This window comes from Girardinichthys multiradiatus, chromosome 20, assembly GCF_021462225.1.
Source record: "Girardinichthys multiradiatus isolate DD_20200921_A chromosome 20, DD_fGirMul_XY1, whole genome shotgun sequence".
Lineage (NCBI taxonomy): Eukaryota > Metazoa > Chordata > Actinopteri > Cyprinodontiformes > Goodeidae > Girardinichthys > Girardinichthys multiradiatus.
In genome coordinates this window covers 14,979,742-14,992,788 of record NC_061812.1, presented here as the reverse complement: position 1 = coordinate 14,992,788, position 13,047 = coordinate 14,979,742, and the positions used below count along the sequence as shown (strand labels likewise).

Below are 13,047 nucleotides of genomic sequence, written 5' to 3'. Positions count from 1 at the left end.
GAAGGGAACCCTGACATAAATGTTATTCATACATTCTTTTGTAAAATATACTTACCTTCAATTAAAGCAGCACATAGGAATAATTTAAAAAATATACTACAGATGAAGAGATTACTACAGCCATAAAGTCATTTTCTAGTGGTTAAGCACCAGGGGAAGATAAGGATCTGGATGACAAATTTAGAGATTGAAATAGGCAGAGGTACAGTCTCTAAATTGTACACTTATTTCTCCCTGTTTTTGCAATGATATTGATATAGCCAAACAACAATGGCAGCTAGATCTTGGAAAACAATTAATATCCTGAACAATGAAACTATATAATACAACGTACAAATTATTGATCAAAATTCATGAGATATAAAATTATTCAGATGAAGATATTCCACCAAACATATAACTGTCAGGATCTGTGCCCTGTCTGCTTATTTGGTGCTTTTACTGTGCTTAGCCCCTAGATGGCGTGGAACCTGGAGGAGAGGTGACAGGTGTTCTCTATTCCCCTGATTACCTGCTAAGGAATATATCAAGAGGAGGCTGCCAGCAGCTCACTGCTAGAGCGTTGCCCTTAGTGGTACAGCTCAAGCCACATTACCTTTGTCTTGTCCTTGCCTTGAGTTTTTGGTAATCTGAATCTGTTACCTTGCAGGATTACCTGAACCTGACTTTGCCTTCGGCATGGAACTCTGTCTGGATGACCCACTTCTGGAAAGAAGCGATCCAGCTCCATGAATTATGACTCAAGCCTCTTGTTACTTCGTTGGATCACAGCGGTTGGCAGCCTCCTGATTTCATCGCTCCTTGGATCTCCGTTCTTGAACCCTGTCCTCCCTCCTCCTTCCACTGCACCTACTTCTGAAACTCCTGGACCAACTAATCATCTTGGCACACCATTATCCACCATCACCAGTCTCGCAGGTAAACAACCTCTTGGTCTCTCCGCTCCCCCCTCTGGCGGATCGCTCCATCAATCCAGTAAGGTAGAATTATTATTTATTAGTTTTGACCCAGAGTTATCCCTGCTTACCATCCTGTTTATTTTTACAGTTGGTATCCCGGTTCCAGTTCCCTGCTCACTTCGCTGCTATGTAAATAAACACTTTACTGTAAAAAAACTGTCTCCTGGATTGCTTTCTGCATGTGGGTCAAATCCGTTAAAAACAATATGACAATAACCCCATACAAATTATATAAAATGAACCCTCAGCTGTCAGAACTGTGCTGTCATGAATGTGGAAAGAAAGGAACTTTAATACATATGTTGTGGAAATGCCTGGATATAAGGTGTTTTTGGGAAGGAGTTCAAGATTGTTTAGGTACACTTATGGGGGAACAAGTTATATGTTCTGAGGTGGGTTTGTTGGGAGCAAAGGTGGACGGTGCAAAGCAGCAATAACATTTGCATCTCTCTCTGTGAAAATGATCATTTAAAGAACTGGAAGGTGTCAAAGGCCAATTGCTTCAATATGAATAATTGGCTAAAAGATTTTCTAGAATTAATAATGATCGACCGTGCGGCCTCAGTAATACAAGACTTCCAGAGAAATGATCTTGATGGATACTGGCCACTTGTTAAATGTTTAAGTGAAAGAAATGCACCACAAGAAAACTGTTGATAAAGCCAGTATATGACTATATACTTATAATTTCATAGGAAAGAAGTTAAACCCCATAGAGGAAAGTAGATGTGTGGTTCAGCAAAGTAAAATATAAAAAGAACTGGAATTCCTGGTAAATGTCTCTGTATTATGTGTATGGATTTATATAAGGTTATTTTGGTCTTTTCATGTTGTGAAAAAGAGTTTTATTGGAGAATGTTAGTCCATCCTAGTGGTTATATCTGCACAATTTTGCAGAGGACAGTTCAAATTAACTTTGTGCTCCCATATCTTTTTATGAGTTAATATGGGTTGGAAGGCTGTTAGAAGGACTCGATAAGGTCAAATCTTTCTAAGTTACTGCCATATTACACAATATTTGTAGAGATTTGTATGAAAAAAAATTCTTGTCCTGTATTTTTCTCTTGGCATGTCAATATTCTTCTGTTGCAACGAAGTTCCTTAATGTTTTTGCCATTTTATATTCTCCATGTCACAAATTCTGTAGGCTAAATCACCAAAGCCAAAATTAAATAAGGGCATGGTATTTAAATGATAGTTGTATCCACAACTTATTGTTAGTATGCTGAAATATTATCTTTCTGCTCTCGGTGGAGGTGGACGCTTTTTCTGTCTCCCACCCCCTCCCATATCTGCCCTGCTTCAGCTCTGTGTCTTGTCTTTGGAGCCTCTTCTTGCATATCTTCCAAATTCTTAGTTATGGATTTGGTCAGGTGGTCTCTCAATGCAATTGATAAAATATTCTCGAGAAGACAGGGTGAAGGAGAGCCCAACTTGTCCGGACTGGACGTTTTTCTCTGGATACACAACGGACTCCTGGCAGAAGTGGAGGATTGTGTGTTTGTCGATAATGTCAGTTGAGGATGTGGAAGATGTGCATATAATTGGATGTTTGATATTAGGATTTCTGCTTTTTGGAGTCAGCGGTTACCTGGCATATCGAGAAATTCGGAGAGTGTCAGCAGCTGTTCTGGCAATTGTAAGGATGCCTGGCCTGTATGATGGGATCTTCAGGGAGATCAGCACTCAGACTGAGATGTTACGTGAGCTGAATTGCAGACTGGATGTGATCCTTACACAGGATCGCAGGCAGGTTGCGGTTCCTGGACTCAGGGGTGAAATGGGATAAATCTTGGAGAAAGTTGTTTGCTCGGATCTGGCGAAAGACCAGGAATTTGGCTGTTTGGATTCGCCTTTGAGAAGCACCAGCGAGACTCTCAAGGCTGATGGAAAATTAAGAGTCAGCCTAACCCAAATAATTGTTGTTTTTCTGAATCTGGCTCCCCTGCATGGCCTTGATGGCCGGCTATCTTCAACTTCTCCTGGAAGTTATGTAAACATGACGCTCTGCTCCCTCTGCCCCCTCCCTTCCCTGAGGACATCTGTGGACCTGCTCAGAACTTTGTGGCCGGTTGATGAACATTCCAACGTATCATCAAGGACAATGGCCTCTGTGACAGTGCTTCATGGACTTACTTGCACACACTCACTTGCACACACACACATGCTCAAGATAAACATATGCACCCCTCACACCACCTTCACCGTTCCCAGCATGATGATGTTTTGTAAACTTGTTGCTTCTTTGTGCTGAGGTTTTTTTTGCAATCTCAAACTGTATCCTGCTAAGGATAAAGTGTGAAATATGATTTTTTTCCCTCTACTTTCCTAATGTGGCCTCTTTTCTCATCTAGCAAGGGCAGCGCCTGTGAGTGGGCAGCAAAGCCTCGGTGACCCATCCCCCCCCCTTGTTTTGTGTCATGATGTATGTTTGGATGGGTGGTACTGGAATTCTAATTTCCCCTCAGGGATCAATAAATTATCTTTGAATTGAATTGATATGCCAATCTATGCACAAATCATAAATGCAACTTGTCAAATAATTCCTGCACCCATATATACATCAGTTTTTGAGAAAATGCAGCCCATAAAAGGTAGATTCTATGTATATCGCTGTCTCTGTTCATGTATTGTTGTGGATCTCAAAACTCTATGCCATGAAGAGTGAAAAGTTTCAAACATGTCTAAAATGCTGTAAACAAAATAGCTCTAAAGCTGGAATTAGAGTGCAGTGGTACAAAAATGTATTGCATTCTGCCACAATGAAGTCCTATTTTATTAAAAATTCCAGCAAATCTAGAGACCTAATTTCTTCAGCAAGATATTTAACATGCATTTACATACAGCCACATTCATGCAAAGTTACAGACCTGGCAGCAACATGGTAGAAACTATCTCAGCATCCTCCATCATGTCAATGATGCAGCGTTGGAAATCTTTGCTGCTATTGGACTGAAGATAGCTACAAAGCCATAAAAAGATAAAGCAGAGGTAAAAACTTGTCTGTAAATAACTTTATCACACATGCATCAAAGCTTAAAAAATCAATGGTATCTGTTATATCTATTGACACCATTTAGTATCATTTAAGGATCACCTTTGTGTCTGTGTGTGTGTTTGAGTTTGTCTGTGTGAACAGAGAGATGGGCCATCTGCTCATCTTCTCTGGTGAGGGAACATTTCCATCAAGGAATTAGCAGTGCCAAATAGTGTGCCAATATCTATTGCATAGACACACACACACACACACACTCACACGCAGTGTACGAACCTCATCCAGGAGATGCGGTCTTGCCAGAACTCATACATTATGTAACACGACTTTCCCGGGAGCTTCTGAACAGACACACTGGAGGAGAAAATAAGAGTGGGTCAAAAAGAAGAAAAATAACAAAAGTGAGTTGCAAGAGAAGGCAGTTTTTAATCTTGGGAGAAAGTCTTAAAAAACAAGTTTTCATAAAAAACAACAGCCTATTTTAATGAAGTGTAAAGAGTCACTTATAAACTAATAATAAACATACAGGGGTTGGACAATGAAACTGAAACACCTGGTTTTAGACCACCATAATTTATTAGTATGGTGTAGGGCCTCCTTTTGCTGCCAATACAGCGTCAATTCGTCTTGGGAATGACATATACAAGTCCTGCACAGTGGTCAGAGGGATTTTTAGCCATTCTTCTTGCAGGATAGTGGCCAGGTCACTACGTGATACTGGTGGAGGAAAAGGTTTCCTGACTCGCTCCTCCAAAACACCCCAAAGTGGCTCAATAATATTTAGATCTGGTGACTGTGCAGGCCATGGGAGATGTTCAACTTCACTTTCATGTTCATCAAACCAATCTTTCACCAGTCTTGCTGTGTGTATTGGTGCATTGTCATCCTGATACACGGCACCGCCTTCAGGATACAATGTTTGAACCATTGGATGCACATGGTCCTCAAGAATGGTTCGGTAGTCCTTGGCAGTGACGCGCCCATCTAGCACAAGTATTGGGCCAAGGGAATGCCATGATATGGCAGCCCAAACCATCACTGATCCACCCCCATGCTTCACTCTGGGCATGCAACAGTCTGGGTGGTACGCTTCTTTGGGGCTTCTCCACACCGTAACTCTCCCGGATGTGCAGAAAATAGTAAAGGTGGACTCATCAGAGAACAATACATGTTTCACATTGTCCACAGCCAAAGATTTGCGCTCCTTGCACCATTGAAACCGACGTTTGGCATTGGCATGAGTGACCAAAGGTTTGGCTATAGCAGCCCGGCCATGTATATTGACCCTGAGGAGCTCCCGACAGACAGTTCTGGTGGAAACAGGAGAGTTGAGGTGCACATTTAATTCTGCCGTGATTTGGGCAGCCGTGGTTTTATGTTTTTTGGATACAATCCAGGTTAGCACCCGAACATCCCTTTCAGACAGCTTCCTCTTGCGTCCACAGTTAATCCTGTTGGATGTGGTTCGTCCTTCTTGGTGGTATGCTGACATTACCCTGGATACCATGGCTCTTGATACATCACAAAGACTTGCTGTCTTGGTCACAGATGCACCAGCAAGACGTGCACCAACAATTTGTCCTCTTTTGAACTCTGGTATGTCACCCATAATGTTGTGTGCATTTCAATATTTTGAGCAAAACTGTGCTCTTACCCTGCTAATTGAACCTTCACACTCTGCTCTTACTGGTGCAATGAGCAATCAATGAAGACTGGCTACCAGGCTGGTCCAATTTAGCCTTGAAACCTCCCACACTAAAATGACAGGTGTTTCAGTTTCATTGTCCAACCCCTGTACTTTGAACTGCCAGGTCTTTGTGGAAAAAAAAAGCGACCACGATAAACTATTTTAAAACTTTTTTAACATATGTGATATTTATGCTGTGCAAATCAAGTTCAAAACAAAACAATAATAAAAAATATTTTATTACAACAAATATGAATTAATTAAAATCTGTAACATCCTGGTTGCTTTGTTTAAGCACCTTTTGATTCAGTTCAGCTTTTAGTCTTCTAAAGTTTACACTTGCCATCAAATGTAGTAAATCTGACTGTAGGCTTTTCTTGACCTTTATTAATTTGGATATTTTACCTAAAGACCTAATTTGTAGAGTAGTTTCAAAGGATGAAAATATCTCTACATCCTGCCAAGAGGCAGACAGCCACATTGAGGTGGCTGCACGTATTTAAAAAATAGTACTGGTTGTATTCTACATATGTCAACAATCTCCTGTATTGTCCATATTGCTGGACAAGGAATTATGGTTACAGAAAATAATTATTTTCTCCCAATGAAAACATCCATTCCTGGCTAAAATCAAAACCTTGTGGGTGAATTTGTTATAATTTAATAAAAAAATAAAAAACAGACTTAAACTTTTAGGTCACAGGGCCACAAGATTTGTTTGGCATGATAACAACACTGTACATTACCAAAACACCACATCCACATTGAAATATGGCGGTGACAGCACTATGGTCCTGGGGTTACTTTTCTTTAGATGGAACTACGTTTTTTGTCAAGGTGGATAAAGTTAAGAAAAGTTCTGGATACTTGTCAGTTTTGGATCAAACCTCCAGGTCTGCAGGAAAGGTGAGGGTGAAGACGGATTTTATTTTTCATCAACATAGTGAGTCCAAGCATATACCACCCTCCCCCAAAAAAAGAATGATTCTTTAGAGGAAAATGGCCTTGACAGAGTCAAGAAATAAATCTGGAAGTTTAGACACACATGCAGAAGGCTGTGGTCTACAGAAGTCTTTACACTCTGATCGATTCCTAGAACTTTTTAGTGGACAATTAACGATACCAAGTCAAATTGAGGAATACCAATTAACCTGAGCCAAAGAAGAAAGAACCTTGAATGAAAAGGAGCTTTAACAAAGTATTTTATGGGTGTACACCCTCATGCATCTTGGTTATTGCACCAATTTTGTTTTTCATTTCTTTACTTCTGAAAAATGTTTTTGTCTATTTTTCCATTGAACTGTGTAATAATAAGATAAAATAACATTGTAAATTGAAAAATATTTATCATTGTCTTAAAAACCTGATACATTTACATGGGTGTGTACTCTTTTGAAATACACATCCATGAACTAATCAAACAGTTGAATCTTTTAATTGTATATCAATTATATGTACCCTACCGGTCAAAGGTTTTAGATACACTTTCTCACTGAATGCATCTCTTTATTTTCATGACTATTTACATTGTAGATTTTCACCAAAGGCAGCAAAACAGTGAAGGAACACACATGGCCTTAAATAGTAAACTAAAAGTGTGAAATAACTGTAAACATCTTTATATTTTAGATTCTTCCAAATAGCCACCCTTTGCTCTGATGACTGCTTTGCTCTCTTGGCGTTCTCTCCATGAGCTTCATGAGGTGGTCACCTGAAATGGTTTTCCAAAAAGTCTTGAAAGAATTTCCCAGAGGTTCATTGAGAGACGGTCAAAAGTCATCAAAGGGCAGCTACTTTAAGGAATCTAAAATATAAAAACATATTTAAAGTTATTTTACAATTCTTGTTTGCTACATAATTCCATTTGTGTTTTTTTGCAGTGAGAACATAAACATAAAGAAGCCATTAAATGAGAAAGGCATTCTAAAAGTTTTGACCGGTAGTGTATATCAATTTTTGGCACCTCTGCTAATTTAACCACTTATTCAGCATTATTCAGGAGTTGAAAAGCTGCCTGTGCAGCAGATCTAAAGCTGTGTTTTAAAAGATGGATTATTGTTTTTGGAAGCAAGCAAGATACTCACTGCAAGTTGTCAGAGTGGGCTAACGTGGCATCAATATAGCTGTTGAGAACTTTCCGGAAGTTATCTAGTTCGTCATCATTCACGGACATCTGCCTCTGAACCAGCAGGATGTTCTGTTGGCAATGAGACAGGAGACAGAAGGGAGGATGAGATGAAAACAGAACTTTGTGTCTGTGCTTTGGAGTCCATCTTTGGAATGGGTTTGATTTTCAGACTGACGTCAGGCACATTTGTAGTTACTGATGATTTAGTGAGACCTCAATTTCTGGATCATGTTCAAATTATGTTTTGAAATGACTCATTTTAAATGGACAAAATGTTTAGACAAGGCATGTATAGATGATGGCGAAGATTAGGGGCAAATGAGTCATTATATCAATAAGTGCTCTGGCAAAGATCAAGGTAAAAAAAAAAAATGTGTGTGTGAGAGAAGGCCTTACACTAGCAATCCCTTCCACACATCTATGGGCAGACAGTGTGCTGATGGAAACCTCTGATACCTTCCTTATTTGACAGCTTCACTATAAGACCACTGTTATATTGAAACTAGGAAAATAATGTATCAAATGTTGTACATGTTGGTTTGTGATTTATTACACACCTTTTGAAATAACTTCAAAAAAGGTTATCTAGAAGTTACTCTAGATTTTTAATGACAAACTTAAACAATGTATACCACATAACAAAATAAGTTGCTCATGTATAGGTTTGCACGATGTGCATTCAATCTAGTCTTACTTTATTTAAATCATTTATATTAGAAAACATTACCTGAAATGCAACTCTTTATATTATGTTCATATCATAAAATTAGATTAATAATTTCAATGTAATTTAGCTGCAGAAATTTTAACTCTTCAGGATTTTTTAGTAGAGCAATATTATAACTTGTCATTTAAAAAAAGTGAGAACTGCAGGGTCAGGGTTTTAAATTTTTGCAGAAAGAGTACAGGGATGAAAGGAAGGTCTTTTGGCAACCAGGGAAGGAATATAGAATCAGAGAATATAATAGAAAATGATAAACTGCATGTTTTATGTGTAGTTAGATGAGAAATATGCTAGAAATAGTTGAAATGAAATGAACGCTCACAGTAAAAAGTTTACATTCATGTTCCCCGGTTTCGGTCTCTCAGCTTTAGAAAATATGGAGAATGATGGCTTCAAAATGCTCCTAACCTTATTGTCAAAAAGCCAACAAAATTCAAACAAGAAAAAACAAAGTTTAGACTTGTCTCCACAAAATGTATCTTGTAATCATTTTACAAGATTTCAGAGTTTTTGTTGATGCATTTAGTAAAGAATTTAGTGTTTGATGTGGCAAGGCAAACTGATTTAAATGGGAGAGAACCCTAAGAACATTGAAAAGAAATACTGGACTTTGATCACTGAGACAAACTTTCAGTCCTGGCTCATTAAGAAGCTGCTCATGTTTTATTGTGGATTTCACTGTCATCTCAAAAGCTCAGACAAAGGTGAGCACAGACAGAAAAATGAAAAGGAGGATTTTAAGATCTTAAATTTGAATCATGTAAACAGCTATAAGGAGATGTGTGTAAGAGTGGTGAGATAGCTCTCATGAGAAAGTCGTTGAAATATCATTATTTGAAATGAAAAAACTCAATTGGGTCTGATTTAGCCAACATTTCAAACTTCAACAGAATCCTAACTTTTTGGTCTGTTACTTTTCGCAATTGTCATGTAAGGCTGGGGTTGAGCAGGACCAATGTGCAAGCAGTAGCGTGGGGGCCGAATGGTGAGTTTGAATTTTTAATAATGACTGAACAGGTAAACTTACAGAAAAAGGCAAGACATTGAACACTGGTACAGTAACTGGCATGGTGTAGGGAGGCAAACAAGGACATGGAGACGATGGACATGAACACAACGGACATGGAGAAGGTAGTCAACAATAGCATGGAGAAGGTTAACCAACAGGCTGGGCATGACAAACAGTTGTGGACATGTTTGACATGATAAACAGTAGGATCCAATGGCAAGCAATGAAAACCAGAGAGTTTAAATATAGAGGCAGGGTGGAGAAATAACCAATGAACTAGAAGAGCTAATCAGGAGAAATGTGGAGCAGCTGGTGACACGGAGAATACAGAGCACCTGAAAAAGGCAGGCTAACTAACACAGATGAGTGGGAACACAGAAGTAACAGAAATATTGAAACACAAGAATGAACCATGAACCTATCTAATAAGAATAACTAGAATAACAGCAACTGAACAAGGAAGTGCAGAGAAACAGACAAGAAACTTTAACAAACGCCTAACAGAAGAATCATCACAGCGACAGCAGATCTTTTTTTAAATTGCCACATTGAAAAATCCCTTAAAGATTAAAAGTACTGTATTCTAATGTATTTGATCTAAGTTTAATCCACGTGGTTTTTATTTGTTTATTTTCTGAAGGAAACTGTATCTGTTCACTGCAGGAAACATTATGTCAGTTTATCGATAGGAATTCTGTCCGAAAGGATTTTATGAACTGGCAAAAAAACTATGTATTCATAGCTACAATGCTACTTGCACTTTTCAATTTATGCCTGTTTACTAAGAGGAGTCTGTAAGCATATCAGCTATATTCCTTACAAAAATGAAAATAATTTGATAACAAAGTGTGTTTTTTCCCTTACATCCCAAGGCAGATGTTATTAGTAGTTAGATTTAAGTAGTTTTTCAGATCTATAAATCATGAGGACAAAGCTTTTCTTCAAGATGCTGAGCTGAAAATAAGCTACGCGAATAAAAACGCTACACACATTGACCATAAGTATGATGGAAACACCTACATCTTAGCAGATTTTTACTATTTGCACATTTGCATGTCAGTCACTGTTTCAGTTGCAAGAAAAACAAAGAAACAGACATAAAACCTGTAATTCAAATCAATATTGATTTAAACTTTGACTGTGGCTGTATATGTCTAAAAGTATTTATTTGAGAGTTTATGACCACTACAGTAAGAAGCTGTAAATGTAAAGCATATAAATGATGTATTTACCACAACACAAAACAGTGAAACTTTGTTGATTTTGTCTGTATATCAGATAAAAGTGTTCACTTACAGACTTATATGTGCTGGCAAGTGTATCCTCCTTGAGTGGCTCCAACTTGGGACCCTAAAACAAGAAAGTGACATATGAGAAAAAAACCTGATGGCTGAGTCATATTAGAGGACTTGAGATAAATTATTGCTTTTGAGCCCAGTTCTAAGTAAAAACAGGAAGAATGCCTACAACCAGCTCAATTCAATTTTCATCACTTTACATATTTAATTGTCAATACATAATTTTAGAAAATTTTAGAAATTTAGAACATTGCAAACCTCTTAAATTTCATGGCAATTACTTATGTGTTTTGTTTTATTTATTTAGTTTTATTTAATTTTACTCTGTGTTGTTGTGTGCATCCAGTGGTTTTCTGTGTGTAGCTTATTGTTTCAGTTTTTCTAAGGCCTCTGCAAACACCGTTTAACATAGCGAGATAAAAATGGTTACATTCACTCATTAAAAATGCCCTTTGAGTTCAGAACAGCAGTATTAAAATGTGATGACAAAGTAAAATGTGATGAGTCACCGATGCAGTTTGGACAAGAGATAGGACTCCTTTAATTAAAAACATGGATTTTTTTCTGTTTTGCAACCAGTTTTATACACTTGATCTCTGTAGAAGTGTCATTTTAATTTAAAAGACAGTAAGAGTGAGGACATAGAGTGAGCCTTTTGTCTTTAAGGCCATAAAGTAATTGTCTTGTATTTGAGAGAGCACCAAATAGAAATAGACAGACAGTACGTGTTGATAGTGACGGAGTTGTGGTGCAGGGATGGATATTACCCTCCGAATATCCTGCAGGTTATGAATTGCTTTGATATTGCACTCTGAGTTCCTCTGGTTTGACAAAACCGATGGCTGGACAGAGCAAAACTGCTTTGAAAGTGACTGAAAGGAGGAAAAGAATGAGCATCAAAAGGTGAGATTAACAGGAGTTAATAAAGGGAAGAGAGACGGAAGAAGAAAGAGCAGGAGAGCATGAAAGAGGCTTCAGGACGTGTGGTGAGAATTGGTCACAGTATGAGAGCCGGAGAGGTGACTGCGCTTGGTGTTTGACAGGAACATAGATCTGCAGAGTTCCATTTAAAACAGCACCCACTTTTCTTTTTGAGCATACTCACCACCCACGGAGAATTAAAACACACAACACAATTCATTAGACGCTGCTGTCTGAGTACCTTCAGACAGCAGCGTCAAGGTTTGTTTTCTGTGTCACTACTGAAACCTATAAGGCAGAGCACTGTCAGCTTAACCAAGATGCAACTGTTGGGTTTATCAAAATAAACCCAACAATAAGACTAAGATACATGTAAACAGAGAAGGCAAGACAGTGTAGATTATGCACTCCTGTTCCGAGCATAACATAATTTTAATACCTTAATTCCATCTGCCCTAAGAAAAAAATCTGGAAAGTTAATACAGAAGGCTGTTGGCCAATATTAAGATTTGTTTCACCTTATATTTTAAAGGAGGAAGATTTTCTTTAATTTTTGATGCATTTTTTGTTTTACAAATACTATTATTTATAGAAAGGTTACATATTTTACAAGCAAGGGCTCACCACGGCATGCTCTTGGAAGTTTATTAAATTAAACGATATCTGCTGCTTGGCGTTTTTTAAAGCAAAATTCAAACAGCAAACAAGCAAATATGGACACAACTTACCTGCAGATACATATTAAAAAATAGATGAACAGTGAGATTTATTTTTCCACTGATGCCAAACGAATATGTTCTCCCATCAGCAATTATGGATAAACCGTCCTTGACCTTTTGCTAAGTGCAGGCAAACACATTTTGACGGCCTCTGCCTTCTCATTAGCCTAGTGTTTAATATAAACTGTTTTTTCGTCCTGAGTGTTTATAATGTTTGCCAAAGAAATTGCTCTAAAAAGCCTAAAGGTTTTTCTTTGTGATCAGGATCTTGTTTTTCTTAAAACACATTGTTGGCGTCCTTGGCTTTTTGTTGGATTATGATAACTTGTTGAACAAAAATGCAAGCATTAAAGACACAACAAAGAAATGTAGAAATGCACGTTCGTGGATGATAATTTTATGGAACTCAGTCAGACAGATAAATAGTGAAGTGGTGAATATTTAAAAAGGACGCAACAGGAAAAAAAAAAAATCTTCATACCATACCTGACACTCCAGTTTATCCAAAAGTTGCTGCAGTCGGTTGATCTGAGAGCACCAGTTCTCCGCATCTTCTTTGTTGATGCCTGTAGACAGTCGATGGACCGACTAACTAATTAAACAAGTA

The 13,047-nt window shown here is 38.0% G+C and overlaps 1 protein-coding gene across 1 annotated transcript in view; it reads right to left on the bottom strand.

Annotated features, from left to right (window-relative positions):
- necab3 (N-terminal EF-hand calcium binding protein 3) overlaps positions 1-13,047 on the bottom strand; it is a 73,872-nt gene that overhangs the window by 13,532 nt on the left and 47,293 nt on the right. The window contains exons 8-12 of the mRNA XM_047348691.1: positions 12,927-13,006; positions 10,799-10,852; positions 7,726-7,838; positions 4,231-4,308; positions 3,830-3,921 (exon numbers count right to left, since the gene is read on the bottom strand). Coding sequence (XP_047204647.1) covers positions 3,830-3,921; positions 4,231-4,308; positions 7,726-7,838; positions 10,799-10,852; positions 12,927-13,006 — 417 coding nt within the window. The remainder of the gene's footprint in view (positions 1-3,829; positions 3,922-4,230; positions 4,309-7,725; positions 7,839-10,798; positions 10,853-12,926; positions 13,007-13,047) is intronic.